The sequence below is a fragment of the Chinchilla lanigera genome, unplaced genomic scaffold, assembly GCF_000276665.1.
Source record: "Chinchilla lanigera isolate Chin_1 unplaced genomic scaffold, ChiLan1.0 scaffold00109, whole genome shotgun sequence".
Taxonomy (NCBI): Eukaryota; Metazoa; Chordata; class Mammalia; order Rodentia; family Chinchillidae; genus Chinchilla; species Chinchilla lanigera.
Window position 1 is genome coordinate 1,615,315 of NW_004955510.1, and position 23,439 is coordinate 1,638,753.

Sequence of the window (23,439 nt, forward strand, 5' to 3'; positions counted from 1 at the left end):
GGACGGCGGCGGCGGAGGGGCGGCCGGGCCCCCCCGGGAGCTGCGCTGCAGCGACTGCATCGTGTGGAACCGGCAGCAGACGTGGCTGTGCGCGGTGCCGCTGCTCATCGGCTGCGTCGGCCTGGGGCTCAGCCTCATGCTGCTCAAATGGATCGTGGTGGGCTCCGTCCAGGAGTACGTGCCCACCGACCTGGTGGGCTCCAAGGGCATGGGCCAGGACCCCTTCTTCCTCTCCAAGCCCAGCTCCTTCCCCAAGGCCATGGAGACCACGACCACGACCACCGCCACCGCGCCCCCCGCCACCCCCTCGGCCGCGGCCGGGACCGGCGGCGCCGCCTCTTCCAGGACGCCCAACCGGATCAGCACGCGCCTCACCACCATCACGCGGGCGCCCACTCGCTTCCCTGGCCACCGGGTGCCCATCCGGGCCAGCCCGCGCTCCACCACGGCGCGGAGCCCCGCGGCGCCCCCGACGGCCCTGCCGACCACCACGGCGCCCTTCTCCGGCAGCAGCACGCCGGGCTCGAGGCCCCCGGTGCCCGGAAGCCCCAGCACCCAGGCGATGCCCTCCTGGCCCACTGCGGCGCACGCTACCTCCTCCTACCTCCACGACTCCACTCCCGCCTGGACCCTGTCTCCCGCTCAGGACGCCGCCGCCGCCTCCACCGCCCCGGAACCTAGCACCGGCCCCAAATTCCGTAAGTAACACGACGGCGCCTCCACTCGGACTCCGGCCCTCTGCCCTCCCGCCGTCCGTCTGTGCCCCTCGCCGCCCGGGCTGGGCCGGGGCGCGGGGCGCGGGACGCGGGACGCGGCTCTTCTGTGGCCTGCGAGGGGTCCCGCGGGCGTCCGCGCGGCTGGGAAGGGAGGCAGCTCCTGCAGCTCCACGGCGGGTTCCGTGGGTCCCCAAAGAGAATGGAGCCCCCGGTCCCCTTCAAAGGGTTAAGGCCAACGCCTCCTCACTGCAACCCTGAGGGCCCAGCTCGGTCTGGAGCCTGCACCTGCCCCGACTGGGGAGGGAGGGAAGAAGGGAGTCAGCGCCTCCCTAAAGGGACCTGGCCGGCCCGTGGGAGCGAGAGAAGAGAGCACCAGCCAGCTGACCTCAGGGGAAGTGGTGTCCATGCGGATGCCAGGAGGAGGTGGGGATGTTGGTGAACGTAGCTGAAGCCCCTCCAGTGACCTGGGGGCCGGCCCCACGGGAAAGATTCATTATAAGCCAGAGGCGTAGGTTGGGAAAAGAGGGCACTGGGCTGAGCCTGTCGCCCCCCAGCCTGCCTGTGCCCAGCGGAGATGTAGAAATTGGTTCTGTGGCTACTGAGATGAGTTAACTAGGAGGAAGCAGAGGACAGCCCTGGAGTGGCTGCCCTGGGGTCCTGGAGAAGGAGGTTTTATTTTTTATTTTCAGCTCTGTCAAGCATTTGCTTTTGTTCTCCCAAAGGTGGGGTGTGAACCTCATCCCCTAGCCCTCTCAGCCTGGAAAAGCAGGCTGGGACGGAGCTCTCTGCACGGGAAGGGAAAACCCAGCCCTGTTGGAATCATGTCGCTCCCTCTTGCTAGAAGCATGCGTGCAGCCCGGGCTCGATTCATGCCAGTCCTGGACAGTTAACCTCAAGCCTGATGCCTTTTCATTATGGGTGTACTATGCTGTGTATTTTTCTGACCGCTTTAGCCAGCTAGTTGACTTGCCACCACCCACTTTCCTTTTCTAAAGAAATCTTGGGAACCTCCGTTATCTGATGACTAATCAAGGTATGGGAATAGTTTCTTCCACCTGTGAAGGTTATTTAGGACAACCCCCCAGCTTTCCAGTTCAAGTTCTCTGCAAGGCGGTTCTGTAAAAGCTGATTGTGCCTCCTAGATACTGTATTTTTGTTTGTTTGGGGCTGTAACATGTGGGGGAAAGATAGTGCTCTTCATCAACTCAGTGCCCATAGGAATTCCTGGCTTGCTTTCTCTGTCATCTGTTTTGTTTTGTTTTGTTTTTTGATTTTTGTTTTTTGTTTTTTTTTTTTATATCCCTAAGCTGTGATCTTACTGAGGGTGTTATTTAACCCTTGAAACTTTTCTCCAGAGTTTTTTTTAAAGATTAAATGTACCTGTAAGTAGCATCCAGGAGAGTGCCTCCTTTTCCCTGTGCACTGCTTTGGAGATGCCAGTGAGGAGGCAGAGGGAAGGGAAGGGTTCTGCCACCACCAGAATGGCAGGAGCGCCTGACACTCACAGCTTCCCTGCTCTGGTCGGAGCAGTCCTCCCTGAAAGCAGCTTCTAGGAGTGCTTAGAGGCTGCTTTCAACCATCTCGCTTGAGTTTTGTGGAGGAATGAAGGATTTGCGAGTGTATGTGTGAACATTTTCAATGCACAGAAAATAGGTGTCCACGGAAGCCCTAGATATTTTATCTTTTGATGCAGTTGGTGTGAATAATGGAGTGTTCCCGGCCCTGTGTGGGTTCAGAGAGGTGCTTCACTTCGTGGGGTGTTTCTTGTTCTCTTTCAATTGATTTCCTTGTGTTCCATTCCGGGGAGATCTTCAGAGAAAAAGCCCAAGGTAATTATTCCTGCCTGTCTGCTCTTTCTCCATTCTGTAGAAGGGATTGGCAGCCTGTTTAATAAGTAATGATCACTGACAGGGCTCACCGCCCCAAGGAAAAGGGGAAAAATCTGTAAATGGTGTCAGGGGTCATATAGACACATAAGCATTGTTTATTTTATTTGTATCTGAGGTCTGGCCCTTTCTCTCTTTGAAACCTTTAACAAGGAGTTGAATTAAGGACTAAAAAGCAGGTATGGAAATCTGGCCGAAATTGACCTGGTTTGGATACCTCAACAAGGGAAATGATACCGAACGATAGATTATGTAGTTTCCATAAAAGGTGGGTTTTATATCGGTAGATTGTGTGGTAATTTAAAGAAAAAGCATGCTTATTTTTTTTTTATTTGATCTAAGGTTGCAGGATGGTTAACAAAAGGAAACAAAGATTTCGTCTGGGGGATTATCAGCACTGCTACTCTGAGCTGAATTATGGCTTGAATAGGTGGCATTCCTATTTTTTAAGTTATTTTGATTATGTCACTAAAGTTCTCAAGAGAAAAATTCCCTTCTTCCAATTTCTACCTCCATTCTTTAGTAAGGATTTGTTTTTCTTTGCTTCTGTTTCTTCTTCTTTTCAATGTAAGTCATGCATTCTGTTTTTGCACCTGAAGACAGTCAAGCATGATGCTCTGTTTTGTGAGGCTAACCCACAAATTCTTTAATGGCCAGGGTCTTGGCTCTTGAACTGAACATCTCAGGGCTTGGAGAATGAATGTCTTTGTGTTGATCTCAGAGCAATCAGACAGCTCTGGTCTGTGAGGGCAGCACAGCTCTTTGGAGTGGGAGGCACTTGTTCATGGAGAACAAACACACTTGCTAGTGGATAACAGGACTTTTGTAAACAAAAGCTATTTGTGATATAGGAAAGGCCCGGTCCAGAGGGCTGTAACTAGTTATCTGTAGAATTGAAATAGGGAGAAAACCAGACTTAACAGCAGCAGAAGAAGAAAAAATTAGAATTTGACTCTTGTCGTCTGTTGTCTACCCCTTAGGTAATGAGTTGGACCAAAAGTTTCCTCAGTGTCCCTGGAATCTCTTGACTTTCCAGTGTTCCAGTACTGCCATCCCTTTAGGCTCCTTACGAACAAGTATCTTGGGCCGGGGGAACAAGAATCTGTGCTACAGCTCAGCAGCACAGCACCTGGCTAGCAAGTGCAAGGGCCTAAGTTAGATTCCCAGTACAAAAAAAATATCTTAAATATATTACTACCAGGGGATTATTTCAGTGAATGCTTCTTGGAAGCATTTTGTATCTGAAAGTGTAGGTCAGTTTTCAACTTTGGAAGCCAGTGGAAGGTCACTAGGGACAGAGGAACAGTGATTGTAGTCGACATGCTTTTGCTGTTATAATCCTTTCTCTTATGTTTCTAATATTGTGGATTACTTTTGAGCGCTGCAAATTTTTTACTCAGCCAAAAGCTCTATTTAACAGGTAAAAGGGCAGTCAGTGGCTAAATTCAAGGACAAAGACAAAGAGTACCTTTTAATGGACTATTTTTCAGCTCATATTTGAAATGTTATGTAGTTAATCCCAATGATTAATGTCACAAATATTGAATAGTGCATTTAGAGAAGTAATGGATGTCATGTGTATCATTAATGTATAAGCAGGGTAGAGGCAAGTTTAATTTACCCAAGTCTGTTATAAATAGAATTTTCCTTAGTCACATCGATTGCAAGTTTTAAGACAGGCCTTGATGAAATCAACAGTTTTCTTGTTTGTTGTTTTCAACATCTTTACTCTTTCAATAAGCCTACTCTAGGTTGCTTTGTACATGCCATCAGCTATACTTTGTTTAAATAAGCTTACTCGTATACCTCTGTCCTATCTACATGGTCAAGGCCTTCAAAGAAGTCCCAGCATAGAAGGTATTGACCCCAATCTTGCATGGTAGGCAAAGTGAGAGGATTTAGAGTTCAAGATCAATATTTTTTATGAAATCCAGTCAAGAGCTTTTTATAAGCATATGTTGCAACCTGGGTATATTTTGTTTTCCTTTGGTCTTAATGCAGGATTATAAGACTTTTCTGCTTTAATCAGTTACACTGTACAATTTTGCTCTTTTGACACTTCTGTGGTACTTCATGGTTCCAACTCCCCAAAAAGTATGTGGGGTTGGGCACTGGCTCCTTTCAGAGCTTCTTTGAGTTTGATCTGAGTGTTGTATAACGAAACGGTTTAAGTGTTCCCCTCAATTCCTCATGACCAAGAAGAGGGAGGTGTTTTTGCTATGAAGAGTACAGTTTCCAGGTTTAACTTGTGAATCTGGTCACCTTTATATTTGTGTTATTTCCCGGATAGACTTTATTTTAAGCATACAGTGTTGATCCACAAGCTTCTGAGGAAAAAAAAAATGAGCTGTTTGTGACAGTTTCTCTCTGCTACTGAAGGGCTCAGCTTTTCTCAGTCTAGGCTGGGCCACATGCAAGAGTTGGGGGCGGTTTGTGGAGCCAGTGTCACCCTAGAGAGCAGTGTGGACAGAGCAAGGTCCTTTGACTGGCCCCAGGTTTTCGTCCTGGCCACACCACAGTCCACAGTGAGAAGAGAGCAGATTTTCAACTTCTTCTGTAAAAATCCTTTGCTTATAACGTCTCATATCCAGTGCCAAGCATATCTTCGTATTCTATCTGGAATATTGAAAATGGAACATGAAATTTGGCCCTGAAATATAAAAGAGCAAGGGAAGACTCATAAATCTAAGTCTTTAAAATACATTTGAATTGCTTCTGAATAGAACTGAAATTCATTTTTCTTACTTTCAGTCTGTTTTTATCTTTAGACCAGTGTGTTGGGTAAGGCACAGCCCTGAGATTGCCGTGACAAACACCAATGAAATGCTGAAGAGTTGCATTACCTCCTTCCAGGAATGTTCTGTGTAGATCAGGGCTCCTGGGAAGGGAGCGGGAGGAGTGGACGCGGTCTGTAGTGGATGCAGCGTTGAACTGAGTGCAGACGTCTCTGAATAGGTGCTTCCCATTCCTGCAGCCATCAGCAAGATCCCTAGCGCACTTGTTTGCTTTTGTGTTAACAGTGGCCTTTCAGTGAACATTTCAGTCTTTCACTGTCTTGAATCACGGCTCTGATTGAAAGTATTTACAGATCTTTGATCTTTTTGTCTTTATTTTTTTAACCTATAGGAAAAGCTCTACTCATTAAAGAAAGTTCTGTTAGTAACTTTGCGTCATTGTAAGTTGTTTTAATTTAAACAAATTATCACTTTGATAAGATATGTTCAACTGCTGAAGTTGATATTGAAAATTTAAAAGAAATTTAGATAATTGAGTTACTAAAATATCTTAGGGCTTTTTAAAAAATAAATTAAGGATTCTCAAACTTGGTAGAAGACAAATGGCCATTTATTTTCACACATTGATTGGTTTACACATCATGTTAATTAGGCTGGCATTTATTGTCCGGTTCCACAACGCAGTGAACAGTTGAACAGAAGCTGTTATATTTGTTTATATTTTACCTTTCCATAATGCATGTTATACGTTTCAGCCTTCTAGCTGGTTTATTAAATATCTATTTAGAAGCCTTGTAAAGTTGCTAGCTAATTGGATGATTTTCAAAGTTTAGAGAAGTAATCGCTTCAAAAGAAAATTAAGATAAAACTTAACTTATATAGCATAAACTAGTATCTTTTTTTAATTTTAGAGAGTAAAAGAAGGATAACATAATAATGGGGGGGCTTACCAAATTACAGACAAAGTGGTAGGAAATTATCAATGGTTATTGTTTTACATATTGTTATCTACAAGATAGTTTCTCAGGAAAACAAATAGACAAATAATAGTAACAGACAAAAGAGGTAGGAGATTATCAATAGTTGTACTATACTTTGGTATCTTCAAAGTGGCTTCTAAAGAAAATAAATAGAGCTATACATGAGTGACCTATTGAATAATCCTTAACTTTTCTCAGAGGTTGTTGTAGGAAACACATAATAATAGACATGCATCCATTTACAAAATAGGATAGGAACAATACAAACATTGCAGAGTTATGGATAGATTAGTAGGAAAATATCAATGGCTGCTGTAATACATGGTGGTATCTTCGAAGTGGTTTCTCAGGAAGACAGAGATACGCAAGAAGGATCTAACAAGTAGTTACGGCCTAAGGGTTGTCAAAAATCAAGTGAGCGGTTTATAAACTAGTATCTTGATGTGACATCAGCACTTTCTCCTGAGTCTGTGTCTGCTAGTTTTAGCATAGCTGCCCCCAACCCCACATTAAGCTACAACTCTAATTACCCTTTCTTCATTAAAAAGACATTAGTGAAGGAATCTACATGCAAATCCAGGTTCTTCATATTTATTGTAATATGCCACTGCCCCCGGGAATCTTTCATAATTTTCTTGTCTATATAATTTAAAGGAACTCTTCTTCCTTCCTTTATCTGTCTGTCTTAAAAAACTAACAACAGTCAAACAACTTTTGGAGTTTATTCCAAGCATTGGACTATATTTTAATAGAAATGACAATTACCTTTCATTTCCACAGTCATATATCAATGGCTTGTATAGCATTTAACTAAATTACCTTCTTACCATAACAACAGGTATAAAGGAGTTTGGTATTCCAAGTGAGTATTGGTAAGGGACTAACTCATCTAACATGTGCAGGGCCAGCAGGCTTCCTTGCCCCTGCCTGGTGGCTGTGTCCTCTCCAAGGTTCCTGGGTTCCTATGAAGATGTTCCTACCAGGCTTGGGGAAGGCAGCTGATGGCAGCAAGTTGTCTGAGAGGAGTTTAAGAAATTGACTTGGTTAGTAAATTCCTGCCAGTCATTACCATATTTATTAGGGTCTTTTGTGGAAGAGAAAAATATATATACTAAAAAAAAAACAAAAAACCCTCCAAACTAGAAACCTCTGTCCTTATATCCTATGAGAGCTCTGCAGTGTTAAAAAACCAATTTATTTTCCCTGACCTTTAACTTCATCCCCTGAGATCATGAGGGTGATAACAGTAACCTGACTTGCGCACCACTCTAGAAAAACCTTATTAACTGCAAAACACTACTGCTTTTGTGTCAAATGATATGGGAAGGGCATAGCCTGGATATACTCATCAGGCCACCGAATCCGGTTGGAATATTACCTGGTTCGCTCACATTTTGAGGGCTCTTTCATCCCAAAGATTATTGTTTTGGGTGCCCTGGAGCTCTCCTGTGCTCCTTTTCGGATACTGTGGCATATGTGGTAAAATGTAGAGTGAGAGTCTACTTCCAATCAGCTTGGAACTTCAGTCGCAAAATGGAGCTTACTATTTCAGACTTTTCTTCTTTGTTGAAGCCAACTTGGCACAGTTCATCACATGACATTAAATTTGGGGGGAAATGGGTAAGATTGCTGAATGACCTGGGGAAACTTGAAATCTACAGAAGCCCAAAGATTCTTGATGAAAGAAAGGGTACTGCGACGCTTTCTTTTGTGGCATTTCTACACAGTCTTATTGTCACTTGGTCTTTAAAGTTGGATGAGCATTGAAGTGGAACAGGCAGTGTTTGTACCTTTCTCTGTTCCTCTCCACATTTACTGTGAATTAGGTTGTCCAGAATTAATGGCTTGATTGCATCCATTCAAGAACTCTTTCTAGACATTCGTCTTTGCACGTTGGAGAACTTTAATATTAACATGTTGAAAATATTTATCTTCTAGTCTGTGTTTGTTGTGAAGTTCTCCCTGCATTACATCTCAAATACTATTTTTTATTGTTACTTTTTTTTATTTTTTAAGGCAGGTAAGTGATTGTGCATAAATCATAGATTGCCAATTCTGAGCATATGAAGAGAGTAGTCAGAAACAAACCTGCAAAACTGAATTCAAAATTAGTTTAACGACAGAAGCTTGGCAGCCCCCAATGATAAGATTTTTGTCTTGGAGGTCTCTGCTCAAATGATAATGACAATCATGGATGCATTGTAGGCTGTAAGAACAATTTATTTCATTTTTTTTTTTTAAAGTTACCTTAGGGGCTGGGGATATAGCTCAGTGGCATAAGCGCCTGCCTAGCAAGCACAAGGTCCAGAGTTTGATTCCCAGTACCAAAAAAAAAAATAAAATAAAGTTACCTGAACCTGTGCATCTGCTTTAACTTAGATATATTATAGCCAGGATTATGAGAATAACAGGAATATTATACCAAGTCTTTGATAAAAATTCTTGAACACATTAGTCTGCCTTTTAGTATATCCTTAGCAAGGCTACATATGATGCAAGGCATATCTTTCTGTAAATTGCCAGGGAGTTAGAAATTCACTAGTTAGAAGAGAGAAAGCCACGCCCCCATATCCTTTGGGGATCAGATATCTTGACTTTGGTGTCTTGAGTTTTACTTTTAGTACTGTGAAAGGATTGTGACAGATTCCTAATCTTGGCTTGTAATTTTAGGTAATAATAAAAATGAGAGCTGCCGTGAGAGTGAAGCTGTGTGCCAAGAAAATGTACGATTCTTTTACATTCTTGGATTTATTTTTGAAAAATTCTAATATGCATGGCCTAGGTGTTACTATCTTTATCACACAAGTAATGGAAATCGGCTTAGAGTGGTCATACAGTTTGCCCATACATAGTTGCATAGTTTGATTGATCGGGAACATAACAAGCTAGTTTTACTGGTAATTGTGCTCACTTCAATCTTAGTTTTCTAACCCATTCATATAGCATTGTGATATCTGCATACACCGTTTTTTGCAGGCCCTTAGCACATAATAGCATTTGCTGTTAAAAACTCAATAAATGGCACATCTGCTCTGTACCTCTTGTAAAAGAGAGCCTTCCTAATCATAAGAATTGCCTTGGCTTTTATTTTGTGTTTTTGGCTACCGGGAATTGAACTCAGGACCTCACACTTGCCAGGCAAAGTTGCTCCACCCCTGAGCTATATCCTTGGACACTTGCCCTGGTTTTTTTAAAATTTTTTTTCTGTTTTTGTTTTTTGATTTTTGATTTTTTGGTAGCAGGAACCGAACTCATGACCTCGTGCTTGGCAGGAAGGCCCTTGCACCACTGAGCTATATCCCCAGCCCCGCCCTGGTTTTTAATCTAAGGAGAAATGCACATCTTTTCATAAAAGATAAGGAATATTTTTCTCTGAATTTCTTAATTTCTTTAGCTTTGTTGGTGTGTGTCTAGCAGTTGCATGTAATTAATGTGCACACTTTGAGGAGTGTGGACGTGTGCAAGCCCGCACGGGATGCCCTCACCACAGCCACTGTAGAGGACTAAACGCACCCGAGACCTCCAAGCATTTCCTTGTTTGTTTTAAAGTAGGAAGATATAATATTAAATTTAGCATATCACAAACACAAAGTGTATGGTCAAAAGTGATGCTGTGTTTGAATGTGGCTGCATACAAAGGCGTGCTGTGATGTATTGTTAACTGTGGGTGCTGTGTTGTGCCCCAGATCTCTAGAACTTTCTCATCTTATGTAAGTGCGTCTTCATGCCTACCATGCTAAAATGCCCACCTTGACCTCTTATCCCTTGATTATTTTAACTCTGTTTTCACTTATAGGTTCTTGAATTGGGTGTATCACTGGCAGAAAACAGCTATGCACTTATTTCTCTGCTGCCTGGAATTTAGTCAAAATTATCTTCTCTACCCTCTCCAAATTTACCTTTTGTTACAGAAGTGACTGCATCACATGCTGATACTGATCCAGGCAACATGGCAGGGAGCATCTGGAATGATAGCTTTTCCGTTCTACTATCGCTAAGATACCCACTTTGCCAAGCACATGATGCACATTGTGCCGTATGTGGTGTCTCCTGCAGACTCCAGCCCCAGTGTGCAGTTCCCACCTTGACTAGCTAGCAGTTCTAAAAAGAAGGATATTAATAGCACCTTAGTTTTGGGGAAAGGATACAACCCAACAGACCGAATCATTCCTCACTTGACATTTTTGGGTATTGGGTCTCTTCTTAAGTAAAAGAAAAGCTGTGTTCTGTTGGTTAAAGTGATATGTGATTTGGGTTATTTTTGCAAGCTTATAAAAAGAAAATGGGGACAAGTGGAAAACTGTATTTGTAAAATGGTTTTTGAAGACCCATGCTGAAAAACAAGTGTACTGCACTGTCAGGAAGTGGGTATTATCAAACCCCTTAAGACAATGGATGAACCCCACTTACGAAGAATCCAAGCTTTGCTTACAAAGAAGAGGGGTGGTGATATTGCTTACTCAAACTTACTGGTTTAAAAAATGTTTTTGTTGCAATGGTAGCAAGATTTAGGCTTTAGAAATTAAAAGATAATAGGGGGTAGAAATGTTTATGTTAAATGCTATTTTGACTGAATTTTATTTAGTTGACTTTGTAGGATGCTATTCTCTACTTTTGCTTGTAATATTTGACCAATGTCTGTGGCATACTAAGTAGCCATCACTGGATAGACGTCTTTGTTGATCAGATGATATTTTTAGTTGGGTTAGCTCCCAAACTTGCTCATGTTGGTTATTCTTATGACTGAAATTAGTCATATTCTTATGACTAAAATTAGTGTATATAAATATTATGCAAGCTAATGAAGTAATTGTGGTTTATATTAAAACTAAATTGATCACATTGGAAATAGTCCATGAAGATAATTCACTTTAAAAATGGCACTAATAAAATTATTAAAAAATTGTTTTGGAAGAAGTTTGAGCAGGTTAAGGGAGAATATATATCCATAAGAAATCTGTACTTGTGTTATTCCATAGGTGGCTTTAATTCTCAATCCACAGTAAAATGAACCTGAAAAGTTAAAATATACATTATGGGTATGGTTTTATGCAAGAAAGACAAAAATATTTAAAAATAAGGCTTGAACTTTGTGACCAAGTATTTTGCATTCATATGTTTCACATTAATTTTTATATATTTAGGTTAAATAAATTAAGAAAATTTTTACTTATGAGATAGATATAGGCTATTAAATTTTGTTTTCAATAATTTTAAGGATATTGGAAAATCACTACTATGTAATAATGTATCTAAATCTTGGGGTAGAAAATTAAATGATACCAATTTTTTAAGCTATATAGATTAATAGACAGTAAGTTTATGCAGGAAGCATATTCAAACAATGAGTTATCTCTCTAATCTGAAGATAGTACAGTTTGAGAAAAATGAAGAATAAGCCCCATGAATCAGTTCAATTACTGATGTTGCTTCTCTGAAGATTTTAGATTTTTTTCAAGTTTAAGAGTTTGTGTGTTTATCGGTGGTGTCAGCATTAACATGAAGACTGAGCTATGTTCCTGCCATGAAATGCAGCTGTTTAGGAATATGAACACATTTTCACTTACTTGTTGGAAACACTGCCTTGCTGAAAGCAGAGTGGTTTGCTCTGGGCCTTTGATTATTGGCCTTGATCTTTTAAGGATATAGGTGATGATGGAAGCTTAGTGAGTTACTTAATGGCTCTTCCAGTTTGCAGAGGTTAATAATCTTTAGTAATACTGCTGTGGCTGGATAGAGCCAGTTGAAATCAATGAGTTGTATGTACATTAACTCATTACCTGATCTATGTCAAGGATGACAGGAAGTGAAACTGCAAAGGGTAGATGGTAGTCATTGGGCTTAGAGAGAAGAGTTCGGGTCATGTCTGTACCAATGCGATGATTAATTCAAAGATGTACCTGATGCTGTAACCTTTTCCTAGAATCACAAGGTCATGGGCTTGGACCCTACACAGAAAAGCTCCACAGTCCTTTAGAAAGGGATGATTTGTAGTGTTGGGGATAAATTGTGCTCAAAGTCCCCCATATAGCTCATAAACAGAGGTGAACAAAAAGCCAGAATAAAAATATGGTTCTGTTTACATGATGTTCAAGTGTGAAAGGACAAGACAGTGATTGCTTGGAGAAGAGGACAGGAGGGGAATGGAAGGATGGGAGGGGACCCCTGGCCTTGAGCTCTGCAATACTGAAGTATGCTTGCTGTCCTGGGAGCTGGTTATGTGTATGAGTTGAATGCATCAAACTTTATCAGTCCATATTCTCATAATACGTGCACTTTTCCTATACATCCATCCATGCAAACTTAACAGATAAAGAAATCTTTTGAAATACTTTATTGTCTCACTACTTGATGCAGCCAGAATGGTGGCCCGAGTTTCATTTGTAGACCCTGGATCCCAGCTCTGAGTGTTTTGTTCGTTTTTTAGGCCTCAAAGTCCAAAGACAGGGTGATCTTCTTGATGCCTGCAGTTTCCATTGTATCAGGGTCTTGGTTTCGAGAGACCCACCCTAATAACCGTGTACTTCTTTTCCGAAGCCTTTCTGACTGGATTCTTTATTTTTGCATCAAATAAAGCTTTCTTTTAGGTGCGACACATTTTCCATACATTTTACTATATAAAACCATCTTAGCATCTGAGAGTGGCTTCTGTTACCATTGTGCAAACATTAAAGTATGCGATACTCAAGACATCCTTGTACCCTTGTGGAGAAGACCAGGGCACATGTTCTAGAGGACAGTTGAGTGCTGAAATGTATGATTCTTTCTCAACTGTCTTTTTTCTTGTTTGTTTTTTGGACAGCAGTAGAGAATGGGTAATAGAAAGACTGCCTGCTAATATGAACAGCACTGCACTTGTAACTCATGGAAATAAATGGACATCTTCATGAACAAAATTTTGATTCTAACACATGACATTGGACTATTTTAGAAGATAGTGGTCAGTGTTGACATACTTAGTTTCAAAGGATTTCTTTAGGTGGAGAAACTGAGAAGAGAGGCTAGGAGTAAAAGCCTAGGGCAGTAGAAGTCGGCCTACACCACCTTTGTGGGCAGCTAGGCCCTTTGGGAACGAGGATACAGTCTCAGCTTTTCCTCAGGGTGGGGTTTAGGGAGGCGGGGCTTAGGGAGGTGGGGCTGAGGAAGGGCAGAACCAGGCTGCTCTGCTAAGCCATTGACAGGTTTGGTGCCTGGAGGTCACAGAATGTGTGGGATTTTCACAGTGGTGAAAGTGGCTCCAGGATGGCTTGGAGTTAAGAACAGGCTGTGGATTTTAAAGATTCTCCAAGGCTAACTGCTTCCAAATTATTTAAAGATGTGGTCTCTGATTGGCGCGTGGTATATTTAAGTATTGACTTCATTCCAGTGCTGCTTCAGAGTGCTGCAAAAAGCACTAGAATTGCTGTGTTTTACAGATGTTTAGTTTATCCACAGTCACGTCAACACAGCCCTAGATTTAACCCAAAATAACAGCTTTCGAATATCAAAAAATTTGCAAGTAGAGCTACAAGGAGAATAGCAAGCAGAAACTCTTGATTGCACCGTTTCACCTAAATTAACCTGTGACTACCTTTGAAGTTTTCGGAGGCAAGAACTCCTTCACTAAGTGATTGCCACGGCACCCTTCAGGTTTCACGTCGGGTCCTTTTTCCAGAGCTCATCACACCTTTCGGGATTGAATGCTGTTATTGCAGCATGGTGTCCAGAAGGAAGCCCCAGGTGACTTCCTGTCTGCACTTGTCACCTGGTGAGGAACGGAAGGGAGAGGGAGATGCTGCGGGTGTGTGGAAGATGAGGATCTCGTGTGACCTCCTGAAGAACTACTAGCACAAAGGAGAACCACATCTGTGCATTTATATCCCAACAGGACAGCTAAAATTAGTTGTGTTGCCAATTTTGTTCAAGGTAGAGAACCTGAGATGAGAATGACTCTCTCACTCCTGTGGCTCCTAAGTTTGTTAGCTGTGACCAGGTAGAGGGGCTGTAGCACTGTGGAAGGTGCAGATGCTGCTTTAGTGTTACTAGCCAATCACATCCCTCCCATATTTTTTTACTGATCAGATAATTTTACTGATGTCAACACTTACAGTATGCCAGCTGACATATACTGGTATTATTTGCTTAAAATATTTTCAGTTTATTTACTTTATTGACTAAGATAACAGTGAATATCCTTAGTTATTTGTTCCAGTCTTTGTATATTTGATCAGAAGAGAGATTTTTGAAAAGAGTGCAATGAAGTAGATCAGAGTTCTGGCAAATGCAGTGTGGACTCCTTCATCCCTTGATTCTCTGAGCTTGTAACTGTCCTTCTGTGGTACCACACGGGCGATGCTCATGTTTCACTCTGAGCAGCTCTGAGTAATTTATGGTAAATAATGAAATGCTGCTTCCTACAATGCACTGCAAATGGCTTATCACTGTAAAAGTCTGAGGAGCTCTATTACTTCTAAATGGCTTGATAACACAGGAATGTTAACTCTAAAGAGAAGAGGTCAAGTAGACCATGCTGCATTAGAAGCACAGTTTCCCTGCCGCAGCCTTCTCATGGGGTTTCTACATCGGAACTGTGCAAGGACTGGTGCCTGTGTAATGGCAAAGAGGGGTTTAAGCCTTTGAGCTACTTGGATTTTTTATTTTTTGGATTGATAGAGCAATACAGGTTTATTTGTAGAGGGAAAAGAGGAACATGTAAAATTTGTTTAAAATTTGAAACCCTAAGATAAGTTTAAAAAATTGTCTTACCACTGAAGAGACTTTGATGTCTTATTTGCGATGTTAGGATGCAATGATATGAATATTTTGCTTGAGCACTGATCCTAAAAATAAGTCTTGAAGAGAAAATATTAGGGTAAAATTTTATCTGACCAAAGCTTTACACATATTTGAGCTATTCCTTTCAAAATTAACTTCTGCTGTGATATTTGTATCCTTTCTCTTACCCTTCTATACAGAAATAGATATCAAACACATAGCCATTTGCAATTTCTGTCTCTCGGTGCTCCTCAGTGCCTTTGTGCAGTAGCTGGATGTCACTCACAGAGGATGTGTGTGCTCTACATCCTGGTTGCCATAAAATAGCTACACATCTCTGTGTTCGGATTTGAAGACTTTAATTGCTCACTGCAGAATGTCTTTATGTATTGCCCTCCCATTGTGAAAATTGAATTAAATTGCCACTCGGTGAGCTCTGTATCGTGAAAGGAGAGGCCCTGTGTGAGCAAGCCACTGAAAAGGTGATCTTTGGCCAGTGATACTTTACACTCAAAACCTTTGCTGAGTTTCAGCATAGTTCTTTCACGTTTCCCCAGACTTATTATGTTGCCAAATAAAATCCTTGGTTACTCTACTAGAACTGCTTCATTCCTCCACAAGGTATGCAATGAATTGCATTAGAACAGACTATACATGGTGCTTTTTCAGAAGAGTACTCTAGCAGTCCCATCAACTTTTTTTTTTTTCACTGCTATGCTGGGAAGTCCACTTTAATCCTCAGTTGTCAGCTACATGCAATCAAGTACAACTCTTGACCTTCCAAAAACAGAGCTGCTTTTGTGCCAGGGAAGTCAGGTACTTGGAATGTCTAAGAATATTTTTGCTTTTAGATGAGGGAGGATTGCTGCCCAGTGCTATGAGAGAGGCAGATTCAAAGCAGATAAGTGCTGCCCAAGTGCCTGTTGAATGGGTGGGCCACATGGCTCTGCTTCTGACCATCAGCGGTCTGCTGCGGCAGCAGCATGCAGTTGGCGGTACAGGTGTATAAGCACAGACTTGGAAGTTTTGCAGCTTCCTCTCTGGTTGCCTCCTGTCCCATGTCCTCTTGGTGCTCTACCATTCTGTGAACTGAACAAAAGCCCTAGTGAAGGGGAGGGTGTTGGCCCAGTATTTCCAGAGGGCGAGTTCCACCAAGACTGGGAGAGGATGGAGAGCTTCGGTCTGGGAGGTTTATCATTGTATTTGTTACATATGTTTTCTTCTTGGCATCCGTGGAAAATTGGAAAGGGAGAGTTGGAAGAGTGATTTTGAAAGGGAGAAAAGTATTGAAGGTGCAGTGAGGACGCTTGCCTCGTTTGGAGAATGTAGGCTAAGCTGTGCTATTTAGTGGTTTTTCCAGACCTCAGGGTGAAGTAATGGATCTCTGGGCTCTAGGTTCTTTTGTAAATGAGGTTGTTGGGAAGGATGGTCCCCCAGTCTCCCTGTGGCAAAAATTCCAAGAAGATGAAGTTTGAAATTAGGATTAAAATCTTAGTGGGAGTCTTTGAATTACTGGTTCTACTACCACTCTCTCCCCTTCCCTTTCCCATTTGTTTTCTTTGTCCCCCCCCCCCGCCACCTCAGTACACATATACTATTTTATTTGTGGCATATTAGTGTACAGTATTTAGAAGTTCATCATCTACTAATAGCCTGATCTGGTATGTTATACAGGTGGGAGTTGGTTATATTCAAAAGAATTCCTGTCCCTTCCCCTGAATACACACATACAGTTCACATACATATGTGTGCATGTGTATATAGTAGTAGATATAAAGTAGTACATGTCTTTTATATATAGAGCCACAATAGTGTATATATCTGAAATGGGTATGCATAGTCCTGAAAGAGTTACTGCCATACACAAAATATTTTATTTGGAAGTTTGAATGAATTTATCTGGTTGTAATACTAGTTATAATATCTTCCTCCCTTAATTAGACAGACTTCCTAGGTAATGATTTGAGAAAGTGTTACAGGAACAAGAATGGACTAAGAAATGGTATATTAGGCTGCAATTATGAGTGTATCTTAATGTAAAGGAACTGCATCCTGTTATATTGTGGATTTTGGTCTAAGAACATGGTTTCATTTATTGGATTAGAACACAGCTCTGAGCTGTGACAAAGTCAGAGCTACTTTAATTCAAACTGGAAGTGGATACTTAATATTTTCCACTTTCTTCTCTTATTAAGTGTACTTACCATTATATCAAATATCAAAAATACCAAAAATTTTATATCTCTATCAAAAATTTCATAGCTTTTTGCTGAAATATATAGACATTGATATATAATGCTCTTATCACTTGGGTATTTAGTTCTTTTCAAACTGGTCATTATTATATGAAATTCTACCCTGCACATTCACAGGATAGAGCGGAAATTTTGGAGCCAATGTGCACACAAAAATTTATTTTTTAAATATGAAATTTCTGAATTCTTATTCAGGAAAATTGAGCAATTCAGTCTTGCCAGTAAAGTGTCACAATGACTGTTCTTCCACAAACCCCTCTGAGGTCCTAGATGTTGCCTATCACTAACTACAAAACAAACAAAACCTTTACCCAGTAGAAAGCCTTAAAAGAATGTCATGTTGGTGATTCATCCCACATGTCTCTAGCTAGGGTAGACCTTGTTAGCTGGTGTTGGAAGCACGGGCAGTGAGTCTGTCCTGTCTGCAGGGACTTCATGGTGTGATGTTTCCACATTATCTGGGGTGACTTCACAGCCTGGGATGCCATCAGGCAGTGGTGAGCTTAGAACTGCCTACAACTGGGCTGTGTGAATTCATTAGCAAGTGTTCCTTCTCAATCCCAGGTGCAGTGTTGCAGGGAGAGAGGGTGGAGACCTCAGGTGATGGGTAAAATGCACCAGTTCTTCCATAAGTGAGCATGGAGATTATAGTGGTCAGCTCAGGCTGCTAGCACAGAATACAACTGATTGGGTAGTCTAGAGGACAAGACTTGTTTTTCTTGCTGTTAAAGAAGCTGAGAGCGTAAGACAAGTTTAGTTAGAAGCAGGGTAGCCTTTTCTAAGGCCTCTCTCCTTAGCTGGCAGATGCCACTGTATCCCTGTTTCCCCACACGATCCACCCATCTCTGGTGTCTGTGTGTGCTCAAGGCTGTCTTCTTAGAGGGATATTTGTCTCACTGGATTTGACTCATTTTGACTTCAGCATTTCTTGCCTGCTCCACAAATGCAGTCACCTTCTGAGGGACTGGGAAATAGGGCTTCCACATAGGAATGGGGAGACACAGTTCACCCAGCATAGGGCAAGCGTGCACATATGCGCAAAGTAAAAATAATTTCAAATAATCTGAAGGTCTTCAGTTGCAACATCTTCTGAGTTTGGATAATTTGCAGAGGCTGCTCCCCTTTTCTCCTATCCTTTCCAAGACTTCCTCAGTGTTCTGTCCTCCGAGGGCTCCTTTGCCCTGGCTCTTGCAGCAGTGGTATGGGTGTGGCATGGGTGTGGGGCCTTCTGAGGAGGAGTCCCCTAAACTGCTGTGCACCTGGGCCCCTGAGGCAGCTGCTGGCTTCGGCTTCCACAAGTCGAATGTTTTTCCAACTAATTGGTATCATGGAAACCCAATGTGCTCCAAGGGTGGTGGAGAGGTAGGTGAGCATCAAATCACTGACACTGGCTTCTCAAATGCCACATTGTGAAAATAGAACTTCTTGAGAAAGAGCCAGGGCATGCCAGCATCCTGTAGGTCTCTGATTTGTGGCATCCACTTTCCTTTGGTTTATGGTGGTCCTGTGCCAGGCAGGGAGCCTCCGTGCTTCACCTCAGTGGGTTGGTCCTCTCAGGTGCGTCTCTTCAAGCATATAACTGTTGTTCACATCAGATATTGATTAGTTTGCTTTGGATTTAAAAATCTGACTCTGTAAAGGCTTTAGATTCACAAATCAATCCTTTAGTTATTGTAGTTTTAAGATTGAGGGTTGTTGCCCTAGCATCTACCTCTGTTTTTCCATTAAAATAAAAACTTACACGTCATGTCTCAGAGAGATAAATTCTGATCACACCCCCAGATGGATTGCTGTGCACATTCAGATTTGGTCCAAATACTCTCTGTACTGATTTAGTGGACTATTTGTTGGATTCAATTTATTTTGGATGTTAATTTTGTGTTTTGTTTGCCACTCTTGATACTGTTGCCATCTAATTAAGTTGAAAATCAGCAATTAGAATTGGAATGGGTGGGATGGTTGTTATTTTTCTTTAGATCATAGCTACACATTTAATGATGTGAGTGTCATCAGTCTGTGTGTGCGAGCTTGTGTGTGCTACAGGAGGGGCTGTGGGTGTCCTTCAGGGAGATCAGGTTGAATCCAGGTTTTACTTTTTGTTAAATATGTGATCTTAGTGGCTTCAGCCTCCCCAGGTTCCATTCCCTCATTTATAAGAGCTGAAATAATGGCTACCTCTTGGCCAGTAAGGCTGCTGTAAATTCTATGGGTATTAACCATCTCATAAACCAAGGTGCTGCATGAATAAGAGTTTACACATTGGAGGCCAAGAGAGGAGTGGATATGGGAGAACTGGGGCAAAGCAGAATAACCATGAGAGGCTGAATACGATTGCAAGTGATAGGCTAATTTCAAAATTTAAATTTGGGAACTAAATTTAATCATCAAGGTGAAATAGTACTATGAGTAGGAAGTGATGTTTGAAACAAACTCAAACTAGAAGAAGATGCTGTGGGAATTTACAGCCCACAGTAATATTGAATAGAAAGCAGTATCCATTTCTAGGCCATTGGACTTGAATTTCCCAGCCTCTGAGAAAGGCAGAGATAACCAGCACATCCTTCTGTCTGACTGCTCCGGAAGTGTGGCATGCTCAGTTTGAGACTGTACTCGGTGCCCCTCTCTGATATCTCAGTTCCCGACACAGTAACAGAAGAGAAGAGGAAATGTGACCCTGAGTCTACAGAGCTCTGTTCCCCTTTACTTGTCATCCCTTCTCACGCTGCTCTTCAGGCTGATTGTTCTTCAGAACTGGTTTTCAGGGCTGCGTAGAGGACACTTCTCCAAAGCATTTCTCCCAAATTGTGTGTTGATAGGTTTTTCCAACTCTGAAGGAAGACTCCGTATGTGGAGATGAAGTTGGGCAATTTATCTTTGTGAGAAAGGTAAAATTCTCTCACTGACGTTTTCCAGTCTCTTCATTTTCCTCCTTCCCTTATACTTTTTTTAAAGTTCAAGTAGAGTAGATTTAATTTTCAGAGGGTGAAAATTTAAGGCTTTGTTTTTTTCCATTTATATTGGAACATTTTGAGACAGAAAATGTTCCTCATGGCTTAAGGCAGCATTCATCTATTCAGAAAAGTGAGCAGCATGAGCAAGTCCTCATTCTTCTCTCACACAGCCTGTTGTAAAAGCCTTCATTTTTCAACTCCTTATAAGGACCTACTGTTACAGTTTGGATCTAAAATGACCCGTAAAGGCTCATGTATTCAGAGATAGGCTTTGGGAAGTAGACACTGCTCATCCACAGCTTGATGTGCCATACACGGGTGACCCAGGTGGGGGAGCTGCATTGCGGGAGGCGTGCGTGGCTATCGCTCTCGTCCTTACATGCTCTCAACTACCAGCTGCCCTGGGCTGAGCAGCTTTCCTCCACTCTGCCCTTCTGCCTTGCTGTTTCTGCCTTGGCACCAACTAACCATGGACTGAAATCTCTGAAACCATGTGCCAAAATACATAATTTCTCATTTAACTTGTGGGTATCAGGCATTTTGTTCTGGTCATGAGAAGATGAGTAATACATCTTCTGCTTGATAGATGTCATCTTTAGCACCCAGCAAAGGGGTATGATAGCAGTGAAGATTAATTTAAGCTTTGGCCATCTGGGACTTCCATTCCAGTAAAGAAGTCAGATGTCAATAAGTAAGATAATTTCTGTGATTGAAAACTGCAAAACAGAATAATAGGACAGAAAGATTTAAGTTGGTGGTAGGTGAACTGTGTCTCCAGTGATGTGAAGAAGATACGTGACTGTGTGGGGAAGAAGGATACCACAACAAGGAAGATGGAAACTCAAGGGTACTGGGGGACAGAAAAATGGCCAGTATGCGTACGCATAAGGAATGTGCTGTAGAGTGACAGAAAGGGAAGCAGGAAGGGTAGGGAAGGCAAAGCATATGAGGAAGTTGGGCTTAGGAAGGTTCTGATAGCTCTTATGTTTTTAAAAGTTCATTTTGGGGGCTGGGGATATAGCTCAGGGCCATAACATTGCCTGGCAAGTGCAAGGACCAGTTGAATCTCTCTTTGAGGGGGATGGGCAAGAGACATCAGTAGTTATTATCTAATGTTTCCTGGTATCAAAATATAAATAAATAAAAGTCCCTTTTGGATGCTGCATGGAGTTGTAATTCAAAGGAGCACACTTTGCCAGGAAGATTATTGAAAAGGTCACCATCAGGTTCCCGTCAAAGGAGGATGGAAGCTTAGGCTAGTGTGGAGACATATGGCCTAATGATACACTGTTGGATTGGCTATGCCTTAGAGGGAAGAAAGATTCACATGGGAGGGAAAGCAGAAAAAAATATCAAGACTCCTTCCTAGATTTTTGTCCTGAATAGGATGTGGATACTGATCTCATTCCCTGAGACGGGGGTGAGGACAAGCAGGATTGGGAGAGGCTTGGGGTGAGAGAGCGGTTTTATGCATTTATGTTCTTCCTGCTTGTTAGATGTGTGAGTGGACATATTTAGAAGATATTAGAAACTGTAGAATTACTTGAAAAAAAATGCCAAACACACAGTATTTAAAAAACTGGTATGGGGTAGCAGACATGGAGACTCTTATCATCACTGAAAACCCGTCACAGGAACAACCCCATCCCAGGAACTGGGGAAGTCTCTGGTAGGTGCAGTGGAGTGAGGACACTGTCAGTACTTCTTATACCCGCATGTACTTTGAATCACATGGAGGAGACATAAGAACTCTGGACTCATGCCCAGGCTCCATGGGAGACCAGTCAAATCTCTCTTTGAGAAGGATGGGCAAGAGACATCAGTAGTTTATTATCTAATGTTTCCTTGGTGATTCTCAGGTCCTGCTGGAGTTGTGGACAGCTGGGCTTACAAAAGGGAGGGAGGCCTGATGATCCTGAGGAGGGACAGCCCCAGACAAGGAAGGGATGCACCTCAGCAGAACGACAGGAACCTCATCCTGTAGGCACAAAGGAGACAGGAAATGACAGGAGCCCAGGTGTTGCAGCTGTGTGGATGGGAGTCCTATGAATAAACCCACACAAACAGTGGGAGACCACGGCCATGATACATCTAGGCCAGTGGCCATCATGGGAAAGAGCAGGGTCCCCCTCCAGAGAGCAAGGGGGCCACTGCTCCTCGACAAGCCAAGCCCAGAAGTTCTTTAGCCTGAGGTGAGGCTATGATGGCAGCTGTCGAGCTCAGACCCCTCGCCCGTCTCCAGGATTCATGCAATTGATGTGGGCAAAATTATTTGCAGAAAACCTTAACTTTTCCTACATCTGACAGCCTAGTAGTAGCTTTTATTATGCTACCCAGCATTATTAAATCTAGGATACAATGGGCTGGAGTGTGACTTGATGTGAAATATTTCAATATGTGTCCTTTGTCCTATAATTCCCCTTTAAAATGTCTTGAAAGAGGTTTTATTTGTTCAAGAAAGTTCATCACAGAAATACTTGCAAAGGAGTGCTAATGCATTTCTTTTACTCATATAAGCATTATAAATCACTCCTTTAAAATCACAGTACAAGGGGGCTGGGGATTTAGCTCAGCGGCACAGTGCCTGCCTGGCATGCACAAGGTTGTGAGTTCGATTCCTGGTATGGGAAAAAAAAACAAAAAACAACAAAACCCAACAGTGACAACAACAATAAAATCACAGTACAAGAGAATGTTACACTATGTAAAGTATGAAAAGCAGGTATAAAAGCGTGAATATTTTGTTAAATAAACCCTGGGCACAAATTATCAATTGGTAAAAGCAGTACACGCTGACTGATGAGATGATGGTCAACTTTAATTGCTTCACATTTTCACTTAAATTTCTTTTCTCTCATTTTAATTTTCTGAACTTATCAGTTCAGATCTCTCATGATTTCAGTAAGAGTTGAAGTACTGTTTTAGAAGAGGTTGATAAATTCTTAATTTTAGATCTGTTCATGTGTTTTTTTATCTTTCTGTAAATTTGAAGTAGAACTATCTGTCTCATGGAGATGCTCCACAAAGGAACTTGATATCCTTTGGAAATCATGCTGTGTAATCCCTGGTTCACACTGGTTTTTCCAACATTCACTGTTGCCTGGGCTCCTAATGAACTTTGCTCTGTGGAAGTTTTGTTTTTCATTCAACATTTTGTTCATT

General features: G+C 42.0%; 1 protein-coding gene across 1 annotated transcript in view; it reads left to right on the top strand.

Annotated features, from left to right (window-relative positions):
• Position 1: 1 nt before the first annotated feature.
• The window catches only part of Nrg3 (neuregulin 3), a gene marked incomplete at its 5' end in the record, with an annotated part of 1,004,716 nt that continues 981,278 nt past the window's right edge, over positions 2-23,439 (top strand). Inside the window, one exon of the mRNA XM_013506309.1 lies at positions 2-698. Coding sequence (XP_013361763.1) covers positions 2-698 — 697 coding nt within the window. The remainder of the gene's footprint in view (positions 699-23,439) is intronic.